This window comes from Populus alba, chromosome 19 (assembly GCF_005239225.2).
Source record: "Populus alba chromosome 19, ASM523922v2, whole genome shotgun sequence".
NCBI lineage: Eukaryota > Viridiplantae > Streptophyta > Magnoliopsida > Malpighiales > Salicaceae > Populus > Populus alba.
Window position 1 is genome coordinate 14,570,972 of NC_133302.1, and position 20,069 is coordinate 14,591,040.

Genomic DNA, 20,069 nt, shown 5'->3' on the forward strand with positions numbered 1-20,069 from the left:
AAAAATGGTTGAATCAAATACTTCATGTCATCAACTTACAACAAACTTTAGTATTACTCTACTTTAATATAGACTTAGTTATATATCAAATGGTAACAGCCTTATCCCTAATGATCCTTTTAAAAACTTTACCACATTACCGTTATCATTGGTTTAAAAGGAACATGTTAATGCTATTTTGAATGCATAAGTTGTTTTTATCAAGATTGGTGAGGTGTAATGAATCCTAATTCAAAAGCAAATCGACTTGATTCATACTATACTTAGATTTGTAAAGAGACATTGCAATAATTTGATCCTGATCTTTAAATGTATAATTGAAGCTACAAGAGTTATAATTAATAGGTCGAGTTTTTCTAACCCCATGAAAGTTAATAAAAACACCAAATCTAAGACACAATTGACGCACACATGGTTAAAGATGGCAAATCATAGCGTAACCCTATGTTATTGGATTTTATTTGGTTAGGCTTAATTTATGTTATTTTTTTAGATATTTTATTTAGTGTGTTATAAAACTAATTGTTGCTTGTTATTAGGATTTTACTATTTATATAGAAGTTTTCCATATGTTAGATAATTTTGATAAATTAATAAAAGTTGGAGAGTTACAAACTTCTCCTCCTCCATTCCCTTATTTTCTATTTTCTTCTTCATCTTAGATTTTCTCTCCTCTTTCTTTCTTTCCTTTCTTTGCTTCTCCTCAAATCTCACTTGTTCAGCATCACCTTCCAAGCCATGCTTGCGTGCTTAGGTTTTTTTTTTAAAAAAAAAAAAATTAATTGGATGGAAGAGGCATTGTCGAGTCATTTTTTATAAAGAAAAATTGATGCAGTCAATACATCATCTGCTTGCTCAATCTTCAGTCACAAGATAGGTTGCAGAAAAATCAAGCTATGATTTTTTAAAATATATAAGATGATGAGGAAGAAATCGTCTTGGGAGGGAAACCAAGAAAAAGACGAAATATATTATAAATAAAGATTGAGCTGCCGTGACGACAAACTCAAATCAATAATCACCCATTACGTTATAATTTCGAGAATTACATAGTTAAATACAAAATATAATGGATCATCACATAAAACGTAAACATGCCCTTCCCACTGTAGCTTCATCGGCTGCCACATCCGGTGGTCAAGAAGGATCAGATATCGTTTCCTGGTATGGCCAGATCGCCATTTCTTGGATAAAACTTCACGGGAAGGCCCATTGCTGGATAAGGCATGGGATCACGAATTATTGGCTCGTCGGGAATGATTTCTTTCCATTGATACTTTGTTATAAAATGATGGATCACCAGCATCGATTCAATTCGAACAAAGTCTGCTCCAGGGCAGATGCGCAGGCCTGCTCCGAAAGGAATATAGGTGTATGGAGGGAATGTTTTAGATGAATTGTCGAATCTTGAGGGATCGAACTTCTCTGGATCTTCAAAAATGCTCTTGTCCATGTGCGTCCCAGAAGCCACCCACAAAACCTGGAATTAAGATGAGCACTTGCTGGTTAGAATCTACTAGAAACCCTCCAGATTTCTATATACTTGAATCCATTATCTTGTCTTCTGCCTCGACTATTTTGTCTTCTGAAACAGAGATGCTTTTAGTGTAGCAGTGAAAAGCAAGCGTAATGACTCTGACATTTGAAGAAAACACACAAGTTAATGACTGATGGAGAAGGTAGAAGACAGTTAGGGTTCGCACCTGCCATCCTTTGGGAATATCGAATCCATCGAACTCGACGTCTTTGGTTATCTGTCGAAAGTTGCCAAAAATTGGAGGATAAAATCTCATGATCTCTTGAGCTACTCTCCAGCTAAACTTCATCATTTGAATTTCGCTCCATGTGATCTTCCCATCACTGCCTCCTTTAACCTTGATAACCTCCCTTTGCTCTATCAAGATTTCAAAGCACACAGCAAGCAGCTTTGATATTATCAACAAGCTTTATACTGTTCTACGCATGTGTAAGATAAATCTTATTACCTTCAAGAACCTTGTTGTATATCTCGGCATCTCGAGAAAGGAGCCTCACGAGCAGGCACAAGAGAATCGTGGTTGAATCATGACTGGCCATTATTAAAGATAGGACCATGTCAAGAATCTCCTCTTCTATCAAAGGTTCATCGTTTTCGTCTCGCAGACTAAGAAAGCTGTAGATGATGTTTTCATTGACATCAACTGTCCCTTCTTCCATCTGTCTTCTCCTTTCATCAATAATTCTTGAGAGTATTTTGCAGAGGCTAGCTCGAGCTTGCATTGCTCTATGAAATACAGTCCCTGGAATATCCAAGGGAACAGCCCAACTCCCTTTAACAGCAACCGAGAATTCTTCAAAGAGCGTATCTTTTTCCTTCCCGTCTGGTATTCCAAAAAAGATATTGCAAGTGATGTTGAATGCAATCCTCTTCATGAATGGAACTATCTTTACAGAATCTACTCCATCCAATTCCTGTAAAACAAAAAAAAAATTGGTCAGGAGTAAAATTTACTGTATGTGAATATTCAAAAACAAAATATATATAGCAATTAAAAATTTAAATATCAAATTTAATATAATTAGTAAATGATATGATATTTTTAAATTTTTTATAATTTTCAGAAAATGTTTTCCATCCAAATTTTTTAAGAAAACACTTTTCTGAAAACTAATTCAAAATTTTTCTTTAACTGAAAAGTATTTTATATTATCAACTTTTCTAATGACAAACAAACACAAAAAAAATTAAAAAATAATTGTTCTAAAATCACTTTCTAGAAAACAATCATATTAAGATGATTACAATAGAAAGATGATTACAATAGAATCATAATGACAACTATCGATCACTGAACTACTACTCTTGAAAATCATCAAACATAAAGCAAGTGCTGTATAGATAAGGACAACTTGTGATGTAAGAGTTGAGTTCGATTGGTACCTTGGATAGTTGTTGCTGGACCAGTGAATTTATTTCACCTACAATTTTCTGGATTCTCTCGGGCTTCAAAAACCCAACTATGGCACCCCTGATGAGCTTATGCCTGGACCCAGAAATCTCAAAGAGGCTGTACTTTCCCAGTATGCTGGCAATCGTCTTTGGTTGCTTGTAAGAGATGCCATCACCGCCACTGAACAGAAACCTGTTGCCAGCTTGGCCTGTCAGAACCACCGTCTTGGTACCGAAAATTGAGGTTTTAAAAACAGGTCCAAACTTGTCGATCCGTTTCCACATCCATTCATCAATCTTGTCTCGTTTCTGTGCCCTCACAAGGCTTATAGACTCGCCCACGAGTGGAAATCCCAGTGAACCAGGTGGGAGGTTCTTGCCTGCAAGTTTTGAGTTCTTGAGTTTGTAGTAGAATCCTGCAACAAGGGCAAGCAGTGTTCCTAGAATTATGATTGGTGAGGATGCTTTGGATCCAAAAGAGGGGTGCTCAAAAAGAATCATGAGATCCATGGTGTGGGTTTCTGCAGGTGAACTAAGGATAAATAATGTTTGATTATATAAAATCAAATGGAACGTGAAAAGTCCATAAATGTGACTAAAAAGAGAAGACAAATTAGAGAGGTTAGAGACAAAGACTCTGACTCTCGTGAAGTATCAACACCGTTTGATTTGAGCTCTCTTGACCAGGTCTCATTAATAATTTCGTTTCTTCGCTGCCAAGTTTTAAACCATAAAGAAAGATATCTCTTGGCTGGGTAATCCTCCACCTTCTCTTTTTTTGATATAGTGAAATGATCATCCTCCATTTTGATGAGGATACTGTGGAATCCGACAGTACCTTCATATCCAACCTAATTTCAAATCTACTTTCTATTTGATATATTTAAAAAGGTAACCTGACCAAACTTAAGTGGGCCTAGAAGTTAATCTGTAATTCGATTAATTTTAATAAATCTAAATAATACATAATTAGATAAATAAGATATTTTTTTATTCAAAATAATATTATTTTATTTTTTATAATTATTTTTATAAAAGTTAAAGCTATTTTAAAATAAACTCGGATTAATCTCAAACATAATCTTGTAACTATAGTAGAAACAAAAGGAAATCTAGCTAGGAGCCTAGTCCTACTATACTTGTAACGAAACTGTAATAGATATCTATTCGATGCAAAATATTTGGCTTGAGCCTATGAAAACTCAATTTTCAGAAGCTAGTTTTTGTAGGGTATGTTCTAGGAGTTAATGTGTTTTAGGAGTTTTTTTATTTCATTTTTTTGTTTAAGATACTTTTTTTATGTGTCACTTTTATATATCTATACCATCGAAAATAAATATTTAAATTTATAATATTTTATCTAAAATAAAAATATTTTTACCAATGTGTTTTTTTTGTCAATCAAAATTGAATTGTCAAATTTTTTAATCTTGTATATTTTGGTTCTTCAACTTTTTCACTTGTTATTTTAGTCATTTATCACCAACTTTTACAATCTTCAAGGCTATCTTTTTATATATCCTCTTGTATTTTGAAAAAAAAAATCTATTTTTTCTTGATTTTTTATGGGATCAAAAGTAGGTAACAACAATATCATTTTGAATTTTCAGCTTGTGTGTGAGAGTGATTTTTGTATTCTTTGGTTCTTGAGAAAACTACACTAACTTATCGAATATTAATTGGTTTCATGGCATCATTCAATTTAATTTTAATAGTGCTGCTTTGGAATAGGTTTTCATTATGTCACGGTCCTATCAGATCTCCTTCGACTTTTCAAGATCCGATTTTTTTCTTGATTGTGAGTTACGTGAACACATGATCATAGAATTTAGTCCATAATGATAGATCTATTAGAGTTATTTTCTAAGCGTATTTAAACTCTTTGTAAGCTTAAAATTTAGTATTTATTGAATAATATCATTCTGAATTTTTCAATTTATATTTGAGAGTGATTCTTGCAGGAACTCAAATTTATTTTTATTTTTTTATTTGATTCAAAATGAAAATTGTTGAGTAAAAATTTTCAAACTAATAATAATAATAATAATTTAGACTAATTGTTATTCGTGCAGCCTTGCTTCTAGAAAATGAATTGTCGTAGGTCACATTTTCCATGCAAATAAAGAAAATACTATATTTTATGAATTTGACTGGGAAAAAGAGAGAAAATAATGTTGTGATATTCCTGAAAGAGAAGAAAAACAAGCACAGAAATTAAGCTTAGTTCCAAGCCTATTTGGATTGCCCATGGAGCACCCAACCTTCTTTATAGGGCATTAGGGAGGAGTGGACTACCTTGTAATTGGGTTTAAGATTTAAAAAATATATTTTTAAAATTATAATTGGAAAGGAATATAGGAAATTGAATGGATTCTTTTAGAGTGTGTTTAAGATTATGATAAAGATTATTTTTAAAATTATTTTTTGTTTATAAAAAATATTAAAATTGTATTTTTTTATCTTTTAAAATTTATTTTTTGACATTAAAAATATCAAAACCAATATAAAAATATCAAAAAATATTTATTTTAAATAAAAAAATCATTTTTTCTTAAAAATACAATTAAACCACAAAAATAAACACATCTTTTCTCGGTCAATGAAAACATTTCCACCTACCGGAAATAAAGAAGGGCATGACTCGTGCAGAGACTGAGAGAGGTCAAGATTTCTTAGATCATACGGTTTGACTCAGGGAGAACTGGAGAGCGATGTTAGTAGTCAACCATCTCTCTTTTCCATGGGAAAACTCATCTGCAATGTTGACATTTGCAGCCAGCTTATTTGACAGGCAAGGTGGACGTAGCTACTACTCAAAACGTGGTTTAATCTATCTGTATTTTAAAAAAATTTAAAATTAAAAAAAATAGTTGTTTTATATTTTTAGATAATTTAATGTTCTATTATTAAAAAAAATTAAAATAAAAAAATTATTTTAATATATTTTTAAGTAAAAAAATATTTTAAACTTAAATTATTATCATTTATCCAGAGATTGATAATGATGTGTTTGGTTTTTATAAAATTAACTTGAACTGCATGTGGGGACGTCCTGATGAAGACAATACAGAGAATTTCACAATATGTTTTAGGAAATTAAATAAGAACTCTTTCTAGAAGAAAGTGATGGTGTTAACTTGAATGAAGAAAAATTTTCGGAATCGTGGAAAATGGAAAATGGGATGCTTTTCATAAATGGTCCTAAGTTAAGAGAAGAAGAAATTAATGCTAGTCATGAAAAAAAACTCTTTCCTCTCACCGTGTAACAAACATTAACTCATATTAGGAATGTTTAAAAAAACTGACCAACTGATTAAACCGAAAAAACTAAAAATAAAATTAATCCAAAAAACCGAACCGATAGAAAAAATCAAATAAACTGATTAAAAAATAAAAAAATCACTCAGTCAGGTCCAGTTCGGTTCCAATTTAAAAAAGCTTAAACCGATTGAACCGGACCATCAATAAAAGTTTCTCACCTTGAGAACGATGCTTCTATAAAATTACAATGAAATTCATGCGAGAAAATCTCAGTAGCTCGGTGATGAAGATTAGTCCGGTTTTTTTGGTTTTTATGCTAAAAAACCGACCTGAATCGAACAAAACCGGTTCGGTTTGAACCGGTTCTCGATTCGGTTCGGGTTATATTAATAAGAAATACGATTTTCTCATTTGGTTGAATTTTTGGGTTAAAACCAAAAACGAATCGGACCGTGAACACCCCTAACTCAAACCTCCTTTGCTCACAAAAAAAAAATCTGGTAGAGTGTAGGTATTAAATTTTTAGATTTGAAAGAAAAAAACTAAAGTATTAAAAGAGAATAAAAACACTAAAAAATAAGATGAGAAAGAGTGTAGAAAAATCTGAAAAATTCAAATTAGAAACTCTTTCTTCAGCCTCCTTTTTATAGTAAATTTTAGAAGTTAAAAGGTTGAAGAATTAATTCCTATCATTATCAAGAATTAAATCTAAAAAAACAAAGGGCTCTTTGAGATTAATTTCTCATTTATCATAGTTTGCTTAAATCATGTTAATTAAATAAGTTTCTAGCAATGCCCTGTATGAATGAAAATTGTATCACTAGTTTGAAAATGACTCAAAGATTTGTTAAGAGATATTGATTTGGTAGATTACTACATCAGGATAGGTAATTTTTTACTTTAAACCTTTATTAATTAAATATTATTAAATTTACTCGGCTAAATAATGAATGTGATGTCTTAAACTATTTAGTTTTTTATGTAAACTAAGACAATAGTACTCACATATCTCTCTACCTAAAGATTTCCTTTAGTTCTCACTATTGTATTCAATTTGGCCTTAAACAACTCTTAGATTCATGTATGCTTTAGAGAATTCAACCTTTATCAAAATTCTCAAAGAAACGACCATATTTCTAACTCATATAGATGATTTTTGTATTAAAAGTATTTTGTTATACTCCACTTGGTGTACCAAGATATGAAAATCAGTAAGAGCTTAACTCACTCTTTATCACGTAACAATTAGCACTTATTTCATCATAAAAATAAGCAGGAAATAATGATTTTCTAATGCTACTAAGAATTTTGTATGACTTAATTTTCTATTTGAACATAAATCTTAGGATCTTCATTCAACTAGGTATAATTATCAGCATTACACTCTTTTATCTTTTAAAGACTTTATGCCTATTTCCCTCGATAAATTATACATAAGCTCTCTTGACAAGCCTTTGGTTAGCATATTCGCATTATTTTCCTTTGACTTTACATAATCAATAAAACTAATTTTATTTGAGAGCAAGTGATTAACAGTATTATTTCTACGATGTATATGTCTAGACCTACCATTATACGTATTACTTTATGCCTTTCTAATTGTTGACTAACTATCGCAATAGATGTAAATAGATGTCACTGGTTCTGACCAACATGGAATATCATTTAAGAAATTTTAAATCCATTCAGCTTCTTCTCCAGTTTTATCAAAAGCAATAAACTCTAACTACATAGTGGGTCAAACGATATACGTTTGTTTGGAGGATTTTCATGATACAACTGTTCCATCAAGTATGAAGACATATTCACTTATGGATTTTAAATCCTTAGTGTTGGATATTTAATTAGTATTATTATACCTTTCTAGTATTGTTGGGTAACCAATTTATTGTAGCCCATAGTTCAAGGTGTACCTCAATTACTTGAATGCTATTTTTGTTGCCTTCTAATGATCCATACTTAGATTAGTTGTAATTTTACTCTGTTTACTAAATAAGTAAGCAATATCAAGCTTTATATGGTTCATAATGTATATTAGGCTTCCAATTATTTAAGAATATTTCAATTGATTTATTTCCTTACCTTTATTTTTGGACATGTATACACTTATATCAATTGATGTTTCGATAGTGTTATTGTCACCTTTAGAAAATTTATTGAGAATTTTCTTAACATAATGATATTGGTACAGTAAGAATCCACTAAATGTCTTTGAAATTTATATTTCTAGTATGACATCTACAACATTCAAGTCATTCATGTCAAACTTGCTAATATTTTTTTAGTAGACTTAATCATGTAATCATTGCTGCCTAAAATTAGTATAGAGAAATACAATGACATAACTTTTATATATGTTTTTCACATAAACACTGTCATAACCCAATTTTTGACCATTTTATTTTTTATTATTTTATTTATTGAAAAGGATAAAAAAAATTGATGAAAAAATAATGATGGTGATGAGAAAACAAGTAAAATGAAATAAATGAAGAATGAATTAATATTTGGGTTAATGGCAAAATGATTGAAAGTTTTGGGGTTTAATTAAACTTTGAAATTAATTTAATTAATCTTGGAGTTAATTTATTTAATCCAATTAAGGGTTTAATTGGAGAATTGATAAGTTTTGAGATTTAATTAAGCTTGAAATTAATTTAATTCATCCAATCAAGGATTTAATTGGAGAATTGATAAGTTTTGAGACTTAATTAAGCTTGAAATTAATTTAATTCATCCAATCAAGGATTTAATTGAGAATTGATAAGTTTTGGACTTAATTGAGCTTGGAATTAAATTATTCAGGGACTTAATTAAGAAAATATCAAAGTTTTGGGTTTGATTGGGGTTCAAATTGCAAACATCAAAATCCAAGGACCAGCTTGAAAATAGCGCCGAAATGCAGGGGTCCAGTTACAATTCAAACAGGGACTTAATTACAAAATTGTCAAAAATGCAAGGTCTAAAATGTAAATAGCAATTAAACACCAAAAACGGCGCCGTTTTCCCTTTGCTGTTCATCTTCTTCCCGACTGAAACGGACGCACACCGCCGCACAGCCATTACTCCTGCAATTATCACACTTAATGGTTGGAAGAAAACGCATTGTTTTCTCTGTCTATAAAAGCCATGGAACGACTAAGCACCAGGGGGGATTTTTTTACTGGAAAAAAAAAGGTGCAGAACCGAGGAGGGAGAAAGAAAGAAAGCCATGCACGGCAGGGGGAGAGGGGAAGACACAGAATCAGTTTCAACCATCTCTTCACCATCTTCGGCAACTCTTCAGCCTCCAGCAACCTAGACAGGAGAAGAACCCCCATCGACTTGACTAAGGGAGAACACTGGAAACAAAGAACGGAGCAGAACGAGACAGACAGGGGAGACCGAGAGAAGACCAGGAACCGAAACAAAGAAACACAGAGGACAACGCAAAAAAAAAGGGACGACTGGAGAAGCAAACGCAAACAAAACCAGAGGAAGAAGCTTGAAAAACGAAGAGAGGACCAGCGTCACCACCGACTGCCTCTTCTCCAGCATCAGCTTCCAAAACCAGAGGAGGAAGCTAAAAAGGAGAGAGGAACGAGCAGCTGACAGAAGGAACACACCGACAGAAGGGAAACGAACGAACACATGGATCTTGAGGACCAAGAAAGACTGAAAAAATCCGGACTGCCATTTCCAGCACCAGGTAAGTTACGTTTTCCCTTCTTGCATTTTAATTACCAGCTCCTATAGCAGGCGTGCGTGAGCTGCTCACGCATGCCTGCTGGTAAAAAAAATGGCCAGTCGGGTCAAGCTTGTGACCCGGCTGGGCTGGCTGGGTCCAGCCCAGCCCATGTAGGCTAAGCTGGGCCCAGCCCCAAAAAAATAAAAAAAATAAAAAAACAGAAAAATAAAAAAGGTAGAAAAATAAAATAAAAAATGTGTATCATGAATAAAAATAATGTAAATTTATTGGTTTATTCACTGACGCCAGAGTTAGGAATAAAAATACCAGTTTAAATTTATTATATTTTTATTCGTTGTATTTTATTTTATTTAGCTAGAAAAATAAAAAAAAATATGCATGCATAAAAATAAATTTATTTTTATTTGTTCACTGGTGCTAAAGTAGGAAATAAAGAATATTGATCTAATTGTTTTTTAGCTACGAAATTTTATCAACGCCAGAGTTGGAATTATTCGAGCTCAAATATTCACTGACGTTAGAGTCAGGAATATTATAAACAAATCATCATAGCATAAATTAATAAATATTTAGCAATTTAAGACAACCAACAATGCAGTCTGCCTTAGGCAAAACGTTTAAGGGGTGATAATATCTTTCCTTTTACGTAACCAATCCTGAGCCATAGAATCTCTGTTGACCAGTTAGGGTTCCTAGTGACCATAATACTAGGTGGCGACTCCTCAAACAAGACCTTTTTCTAAAAGAACCGGATGCCAGAAATCTGTTCTTTTTCCATAATCGAGAATCAATTATTTTTAGGGCCGCCACGATGTCGGGTGCGACAGAATGGTGACTCCACTGGGGAGTTAGGATTAAGCTTTGTCTTTTGTCTTATTATTGTTATTTTTTATTATTATTTTTTGTTATTGTTGTGTTTATTTGTTTATTTTTTCCTGCATTTATTGCTTTAACATGCATCCTTGTTTATGTTGTCATGCATCACTTTGGGAGCACACACTTTACAACCTAGGATAAGTGGGGAAGTAACGGTACCCCAATGGCTTTAGCTTGGGTAAGACTCGTGAAACCATCCAACTCTCGCTTGATTGTTTACTTGGAAGTGGTTGATATGCCGAACTGATATTACTCAGGGCCTCTATCTTCACACTACTTGTAAGCCTCATATCGACCTTTCATGGACGATCACTGAGCATGCGAGAGACCCTTTGAGACTAGATAATGACCAACCCCTTGATGCACTGAATAATTAGGATCTTTCTATTAGGTTGTCACCCCGTGAAGGGCAAGTCCGCATTTCATATGTATTTTTTTTTAATTGCTTCAGCATTTTTGCATAATTGCATGATTTACATTTAGCAGGTTGAAATATAGGTTCCCCATTGAAACCCATCTATAACACTCGTTCGGGAAAAAGACAAATGGAAAATGAAGAAAGAGCCCAATTGGAAGCCCAACATCAAAAAGAGGTGGCCAATCTTAAGGAAGAAGTCGCAAGGCTTACTAGTCTACTCGAGCAAGCCTTGAGAGATAAATCCGGAAAAGCAACACTTATAGCTCAGCCTGAATCTATGCTCGTAAATCCCTTCAATCCACAAAATCTAGGGGCAAATGGGTTGTCATCTGATTTTCAACAAGCCATGCATTTTCAACCAGCATACCCCATGAGAATGTCGTTTACCATTGATTCTACAGAGAAGGAATCTCAAAAGGGAAAAAGGGTAAAAGAAGATGGTATGAACAAATTAGTTGCCCTGGAGCAAAGATTGAGAGCATTGGAGGGAATTCGCCTATATGATCCTATAAAGGCTGCTGAGATGTGTTTGGTGCCCAACATTGTCATTCCCAAAAAGTTTAGAGTGCCAGAATTTGTCAAATATACGGGAACTCAATGCCCTATAACTCATCTTAAAGCATACTGCAACAAAATGGTCGAGGTGGTTGATGATGAGAAACTGCTGATTCATTTCTTTCAAGAAAGCTTGAGTGACGCTGCCCTCACCTGGTATATGCGGTTGGACAATACCAAGGTTAAAAAATGGAAGGACTTAGTTGATGCCTTCATGAGGCAATATAAGTTCAATATAGACGTGGGCCTTGATCATTTAAGCTTGCAAGCTATGGAGAAGAACAACAAGGAGTCCATAAGAGAATACGCCCGGAGATGGAGTGAGGTAGCTGCACAAGTTAATCCTCCCATATTGGAAAAGGAGATGATCAATTTATTTTCCAACACCTTTAAAGTTCCATACTTTGAGTACCTGGTTAGAAGCTCTGCACAACATTTTACTGACTTGGTTGTTATAGCGGAGAGGATTGAACAAGCCATCAGGTTAGGTAAGATTGCTAACCCGACTGAGAAGAACAGTTTCATTGAAGGTGGTTGCCAAGACACTTATCATTCCTATAGCTAATTGCTTCACACCAAGTCCCAGAAATCAACTATCTTGAAGATAAAGCTATGGTGATATTAGGTCAAGAATGATCTACAAATGACTTCAATTGACTGTTGAAAAGATGCCCTTGTCGAGGAGAATGAATGATTGAAATATTCCAGAAATTCCAATCAATGATCGCTAAATGTTTAGCCCCTTTATATGTTATCATGTCAGTATTCATAGCCCAAGATATTGTCATAAGTTCTTTCTTGTTGAACTTATTTTCTAAAGTTTCAATGAAAATAATGAGTTTGTCATTCAATCGTGTTTACGATTATCATTATTCTTTTTTTTTTCTGAGAGAGTTTTCTTATAAAGATTCACAAACACATCTTTGAAGCCTTGTGCAATCTCATAGATGCAATTCATCTCTTTTAACAAAAATCAGTTTCCTTATTGGAGTTTTGAAAAAAAATTGATCTAGCATTTTGATTTCAAAAAAAATAATTTGATGTTTATTCAAAAATGATATTTTTGACATTCTACTTGTAGAATGACAATTGAATCAAGCAACTCCTTCATAAAGGTGACCAAACTCTAAAAAGAAGAAAGAAAAAAGAAATGAATAAATACCCTTACCCCATGACTCTTGAATCATGTGTTTTTAAATGTATAAATAATGGTATGTAGTGAACTTGTTGCTCATAACTCATGAATTACATCTTTGCAAAGACTAAACCATCACACTAGATGAGGTCAAAGTTTATTGATCATAGCTGCTTACGCTTGAAATGAGGAAATGTCATCTTTGTTATTCCTTTCACGTTCTGAAATAAATACATCCCTTGCAATCCTTTTTTGAGCCTGAATAATTTTTTTTCTTTCATAAAAAATCCCGATTAAGATCACACCCTACATTGGGGGCAAGTGAAATTTCAATGATCAAGAAAGATAATAAAGCTGTGAGAATGCCAAAAGGGAAAAGAGCCCAAGAAACACAAATGCTAGGGATCATGCCCACATCACAAGAAAAAAAGTAAGGGGCAAGTGAAATTTCAATGATCAAGAAAGATGATAAAGCCGTGAGAAAGCCAAGAGGCAAAAGAGTCCAAGAAACTCAAATGCTAGGGGACATGCCCAAATCACAAGAAAAAGTGATAATCAAGATAAAATGAGTATGCTCTAGCAAAGCAATGAAAAAGAAAAAAGAGGGGCAAATCAAAGAAGAGCGGCAAAAGAAAATATGAATGACTCCAAAAGTCAAACTATTGATCGTGATCTTCAGTCTTTGAAACCCTGAAATACTCTTTGAGCCTTATGAATCCATTTCTTTCATAGCCAAAAACCACAGCCTACGTTACGTACCTGTAGAAGTCCTTTCTAATCAAACAAGTAAGCAGCCTAGAACAATAAACAATGCTCTCAAAATGCAATGAATATTTTGTTCATAAGATTCATGACCTCAAGAATAAGCTATTCATTATTATTCATGCTGATAAAAATGAGTGTTCAAAAAGAGACAATTTTTTCTCAAACAAAACCTCGAGCTTTTTCTTGAGCCCTTCACTTTGAAAAAAGGTCATCTCATGATGTATTTTCACCGAAGATATCATTGCCAAACACAAGAGCAAATAATCTCTTTTCCAAGAAAGAAAATAACCAAGGAGTTGCAAGATTTCAAAAGCAAATTGTTTTAGACTCACATCAAAATAATTTTTTTTTTCAAAATGCAAGATCAAGATTTCAAGATTCATTCTAGACCCATATTCCTTCACCAAACTGAAAAGGAGAGAAATGAAAGAATGGCCTCTTAAAACCATAATTTGTCTAAGTCGCTGACAGAGCACACTTAGGGGCAATGACCAATACAAGGGGGCAACATTGTGCTTAGAAGGAAAAATTCTAGAAAAAGGAGATGGTTCATTTCCTACAACAAGACAATGGGGCATTTTGGTTTATGAAATACAGTTTGATCCTTTTAGCAAGTGACACCGAATGTTTATAGTAGTGAAACGAGGAGTAATGAATGATCCTCTCAAATTATTTGACAAATCAGAAAATCTTTAGCAAGCAAGTAGGTCACGATGGGCACCACAAAGACTGAGTTGTGCAAACAAATATGGAAATAGACTTACATGGGCTAACTCGAGTAGGCTAGAAGCCAAGTGACAAAGATGACCCGAATCAGAGGTAGCAAGTCCTCATCAGTCAAACAATAAGAAGACTAAGAAGAAATGGGGGCCTATATTTCAAAACAGGTAAAGATACATGCATATCATCTAAACTTCGAGACATTGAACAATGAGTTTTGCAAATTTCATATGAGAAAATTCCAACAGAATCCATCAAGTGGAAGGCCAACTTGAAATGGCCAAGATTGAAATTGCTTTTGAAAATTTTTCATTTTTTGAGAATTTTTCATCTTGGGCAGGCCACCCATGAGAATTAGGGCACCTGAAAAATCTCTGTGTTTTTTTCACCTTTTACGAGTGCGCCTTCGAGCCATCGACCATCATAGGTAGTGCATTTCCTATCCTACCTCCATTCAAGCGCACCTTCGAGCCCTCGTCTTATCTTCATTCGAGCGCGCCTTCGAGCCCTCGCCTCATCTCTTTTCGAGTGCGCCTTCGAGCCCTCGACCATCAAAGGTAGAGCATTTCCTATCCTACCTCCTTTGAGCCCTCACCTCATTTCCTTTCGAGTGCACCTTCGAACCCTCGACCATCAAAGGTAGTGCATTTCCTATCCTACCTCCTTTTGAGTGCACCTTCGAGCCCTCACCTCATTTCTTTTTTAGTGCGCCTTCGAGCCCTCGACCATCAAAGGTAGTGCATTTCCTATCCTATCTCCTTTTGAGCGCGCCTTTGAGCCCTCACCTCATTTATTTTCGAGTGTGCCTCCGAGCCCTCATTTCCTTTGAGCTTCCATCCTGAAAAATCATCGTATTTTTTTCACTGGGCTGGTAACCCATTACAATATACCAACTGGGCAGGTAACCCATTACAATGTGACCATCTGGGCTGGTAACCCATTACAATTTACCAACTGGGCAGGTAACCCATTACAATGTGACCATCCTAAAAAAAAAAAAAATCATTCTTGTATTTTTTTCAATCATCGAGCAGGTCGCCTGGAACAATTAGACCACTCGCAAAATTCTTCGCGTTTCTTTTATCATCAGGCAGGTTGCCCAAAATAATTTGATCCATTTTAAAAAAAAAAAAAAAAAAAAAAAAGGTGGGTCGTCTTCCAAATGACTTGTTTCTTAATTTCGACATCTCTCTGTATCTACTTTTCTTTATAAATTTACTACACAAAGCTAAAAGAAAAATAAAATTTTCTAAATATCTTTGTATAGTAAATATTATAAAGAGGGGGCAACTGTCATAACCCAATTTTTGACCATTTTATTTTTTATTATTTTATTTATTGAAAAGGATAAAAAAAAATTGATGAGAAAATAATGATGATGATGATGAGAAAACAAGTAAAATGAAATAAATGAAGAATGAATTAATATTTGGGTTAATGGCAAAATGATTGAAAGTTTTGGGGTTTAATTAAACTTTGAAATTAATTTAATTAATCTTGGAGTTAATTTATTTAATCCAATTAAGGGTTTAATTGGAGAATTGATAAGTTTTGAGATTTAATTAAGCTTGAAATTAATTTAATTCATCTAATCAAGGATTTAATTGGAGAATTGATAAGTTTTGAGACTTAATTAAGCTTGAAATTAATTTAATTCATCCAATCAAGGATTTAATTGGAGAATTAATAAGTTTTGGACTTAATTGAGCTTGGAATTAAATTATTCAGGGACTTAATTAAGAAAATATCAAAGTTTTGGGTTTGATTAGGGTTCAAATTGCAAACATCAAAATCCAAGGACCAGCTTGAAAATGACGCTGAAATGCAGGGGTCCAGTTACAATTCAAACAGGGACTTAATTACAAAATTGTCAAAAATGCAAGGTCAAAAATGCAAATAGCAATTAAACACCAAAAAGGGCGTCGTTTTCCCTTTGCTGTTCATCTTCTTCCCGACTGAAACGGACGCACACCGCCGCACAGCCATTACTCCTGCAATTATCACACTTAAAGGTTGGAAGAAAACGCATTGTTTTTTCTGGCTATAAAAGCCATGGAACGACTGAGCACCAGGGGGGATTTTTTTACTGAAAAAAAAAAAGGTGCAGAACCGAGGAGGGAGAAAGAAAGAAAGCCATGCACGGCAGGGGGAGAGGGGAAGACACAGAATCAGTTTCAACCATCTCTTCACCATCTTCAGCAACTCTTCAGCCTCCAGCAACCTAGACAGGAGAAGAACCCTCATCGACTTGACTAAGGGAGAACACTGGAAACAAAGAACGGAGCAGAACGAGACAGACAGGGGAGACCGAGAGAAGACCAGGAACCGAAACAAAGAAACACAGAGGACAACGCAGAAAAAAAAGGGACGACTGGAGAAGCAAACGCAAACAAAACCAGAGGAAGAAGCTTGAAAAACGAAGAGAGGACCAGCGTCACCACCGACTGCCTCTTCTCCAGCATCAGCTTCCAAAACCAGAGGAGGAAGCTAAAAAGGAGAGAGGAACGAGCAGCTGACAGAAGGAACACACCGACAGAAGGGAAACGAACGAACACATGGATCTTGAGGACCAAGAAAGACTGAAAAAATCCGGACTGCCATTTCCAGCACCAGGTAAGTTACGTTTTCCCTTCTTGCATTTTAATTACCAGCTCCTATAGCAGGCATGCGTGAGGTGCTCATGCACGCCTGCTGGTAAAAAAAATGGCCAGCCGGGACAAGCTTGTGACCCGGCTGGGCTGGCTGGGTCCAGCCCAACCCATGTGGGCTAAGCTAGGCCCAGTCCCAAAAAAAATAAAAAATAAAAAAACAGAAAAATAAAAAAGGTAGAAAAATAAAATAAAAAATGTGTATCATGAATAAAAATAATGTAAATTTATTGGTTTATTCACTGACGCCAGAGTTAGGAATAAAAATACCAGTTTAAATTTATATTATTTTTATTCGTTGTATTTTATTTTATTTAGCTAGAAAAATAAAAAAAATATGCATGCATAAAAATAAATTTATTTTTATTTGTTCACTGGTGCTAAAGTAGGAAATAAAGAATATTGATCTAATTGTTTTTTAGCTATGAATTTTTATCAACGCCAGAGTTGGAATTATTCGAGCTCGAATATTCACTGACGTCAGAGTCGGGAATATTATAAACAAATTATCATAGCATAAATTAATAAATATTTATCAATTTAAGACAAAACCAACAATGCAGTCTGCCTTAGGCAGAACGTTTAAGGGGTGATAATATCTTTCATTTTACGTAACCAATCTCGAGCCATAGAATCTCTGTTGACCAGTTAGGGTTCCTAGTGACCATAATACTAGGTGGCGACTCCTCAAACAAGACCTTTTTCTAAAAGAACCGGATGCCAGAAATCTGTTCTTTTTCCATAATCGAGAATCAATTATTTTTAGGGCCGCCGCGATGTCGGGAGCGACAAACACATTTATCAACTTCGTTGATTTTGAACTTATTTGGCAACATAACCTTGTCAAATTCTTCATGTCATTATTTAGGTGTTTATTTTAGTCCATGTAATAATTTGACAAACTTACAAACTTTATTTTCTTACTCATTGACAACAAATCCCTCGGGTTATTTCATGTAAATCTCCTTATCAAAGTCATAATTTAAGAAAGCTATTTTTATATTTATTTGAAGTATTTCAAGCTTATTAATAGTTGCAATGGCTATTAATATCCATATAAAAGTTATTATTGACACATATGAATGCATGTCAAAATAATTCACACCTTCTTAATATCTAAAACCTTTAACAACAAGTCTAACTTTATATTTTTTTGGTAATTAAGGACTAAATTAAAATAAAAGAGTTTGGATGCTTATAAAATCATCCCTTTAAAACCTGAAACTTTTTCTTTTTTGTTTTGAGGGACTGATGTTTTTTTAATGATCAATTATTGTTCATTGGTTTTTGATCTCATAAAAAACGGATAAACCCAAACAATCTTTTCCAAAATTGAGCTCGAGAAGAATGGCAAAATGTTTTTCTTTCTCCATGAAACCAACATTGAATTCTTACAAACAAATTATCAAATCCCAACCACTAATAAAATAAATGTGGAAGAACCGAGTGAAAAAAAATTTAAAGCAAAAAAAAATTAAAAAAAATTGAAATTATAAATCCACATATCAATAGTGTCATCAGCTTTAAAAGATCTACTTATAGTCTAACGGTTTACTTCTAGAAAAAAAGATCCACTAGTTCTCATATATGACTATTCAAAATGGATTCAATTTCACTTTTAAATTTTCATTTCAATAGGAAACTTTCAAAAAGGACATTGCCTCAAAGTAAGTTTTATTTTCTAACAAATATATTAAAAAAATTATTACCAAATGTTTTGATTGTATTTTTCTTTTTACTCTATCTAAGCTTGAATTCATCATCTTCTAATTAGTGTTTTTTACATATTTGTCATAAAAGACTTTTTATATTTTTTTACTCATTTTAGTATCTAAATATTATTTTTTATTTGAAAAACTATCTAGCCCCGTAACGTATCACGGGTTCAGAGACTAGTATTTACTATAGCATAAGAAGATGAATATATTCTATTGATGAAATTAAATGAGCAGCATAGACAAGATAAACAAGTTTGACCATGGTTATGTGATATCTTGTAATATATTTGTTATATTTGAGAAAATATAAGTTGATGCACTTAGAACACTGGGAGTAATTTCACGGTTTATTCAATAGAAACAGTGGCTATAAATAGCCTTACAATGCAGAATAAAATCAAATAACAACCCACGAAGTTCATGCCCTAAGATCGTGGTGAATGACTAAGTCTTGTAACAGAAAATGTGATCTTCTCCCTAATAACCAGGAGACTTATTTGCAATGCTATGGCTAAGTCAACATCTAATTTTATCATCCTCCCTTAAACTGCATGTGCAAGCAGTTTATTCGGTGTATTCACAAACACCCATTAAGTCTCGTAATTTCAAAAAAGCTTCAATCTTCAAAGGCTTAGTCATGATATCTGCAATTTGATCATGAGTAGAACAATATGTTAGTTCTATAACTTCATCCTTGACCAGATCACGGAGAAAATGAAAACGAATGTCGATGTGCTTGCTACGTCCATGCATAACTGGATTTTTCGAAAGTTTGATGGCCGAGATATTATCGCAATATACAATCGTCGGTCCGGACTATGTATAATTTAGACTTTTTAAAATTCTCCTCAGCCAGATGACTTGGCAAGCGCTAGATGCTGCAGCAATAAATTCAGCTTCTGTAGTAGAAAGGGTAACTACTGGTTGTTTCTTTGAAGACCAGGATACTGCAGTTGAATTCATCATAAAAACATAACCAGAAGTACTTTTTCTATCATTTTGATCTCCCGCGTAATCACTGTCCGTGTAACCGAACAATTCAGCAACTCCTCCCTTCTTATAGAACATCCCAGAACTGGTTGTGCCTTTTATGTACCTTAGAATCCTCTTTGCTGCCATAAAATGAGATTCTGTGGGGTGCTTCATGTACCTGCTGATCAGACTCACAGCAAACATCAAATCAGGACGTGTGGCAGTAAGGTACATAAGACTCCCCACCATTTGCTTGTAAAGGGTGTTATCGACTTGAACTCCTCCTTCATCTCTTGTCAGTTTAAATCCAGGAATAATTGGATTTTTCACTGAGTTGCACTGACCCATATGAAATCTCTCAAGAATTTCATGAGCATATTTACA

At 33.9% G+C, this 20,069-nt stretch overlaps 1 protein-coding gene across 1 annotated transcript; it reads right to left on the minus strand.

Moving 5' to 3' along the window:
• Positions 1-952: 952 nt before the first annotated feature.
• On the minus strand, positions 953-3,682 carry LOC118028888 (taxane 13-alpha-hydroxylase). Its single transcript, XM_035032635.2, has 4 exons — positions 2,921-3,682; positions 1,986-2,451; positions 1,704-1,894; positions 953-1,480 (listed from the first exon to the last, which is right to left on the minus strand). The coding sequence occupies exons 1-4, from the start codon at positions 3,437-3,439 to the stop codon at positions 1,148-1,150; spliced, it is 1,509 nt and encodes a 502-aa protein (XP_034888526.1). The 5' UTR covers positions 3,440-3,682; the 3' UTR covers positions 953-1,147.
• Between the last annotated feature and the right edge of the window lie 16,387 nt (positions 3,683-20,069).

Bases quoted from the DNA above. Each gene is read 5' to 3' on its own strand.
- LOC118028888 (XM_035032635.2), bottom strand. From the start codon at position 3,439: ATGGATCTCATGATTCTTTTTGAGCACCCCTCTTTTGGATCCAAAGCA. The intron at 1,895-1,985 runs GTAATAAGATTT...AAATCTTGATAG, and splicing joins ATACAACAAGGTTCTTGAAG to AGCAAAGGGAGGTTATCAAG. The intron at 1,481-1,703 runs GTGCGAACCCTA...TCTTAATTCCAG, and splicing joins ATATTCCCAAAGGATGGCAG to GTTTTGTGGGTGGCTTCTGG.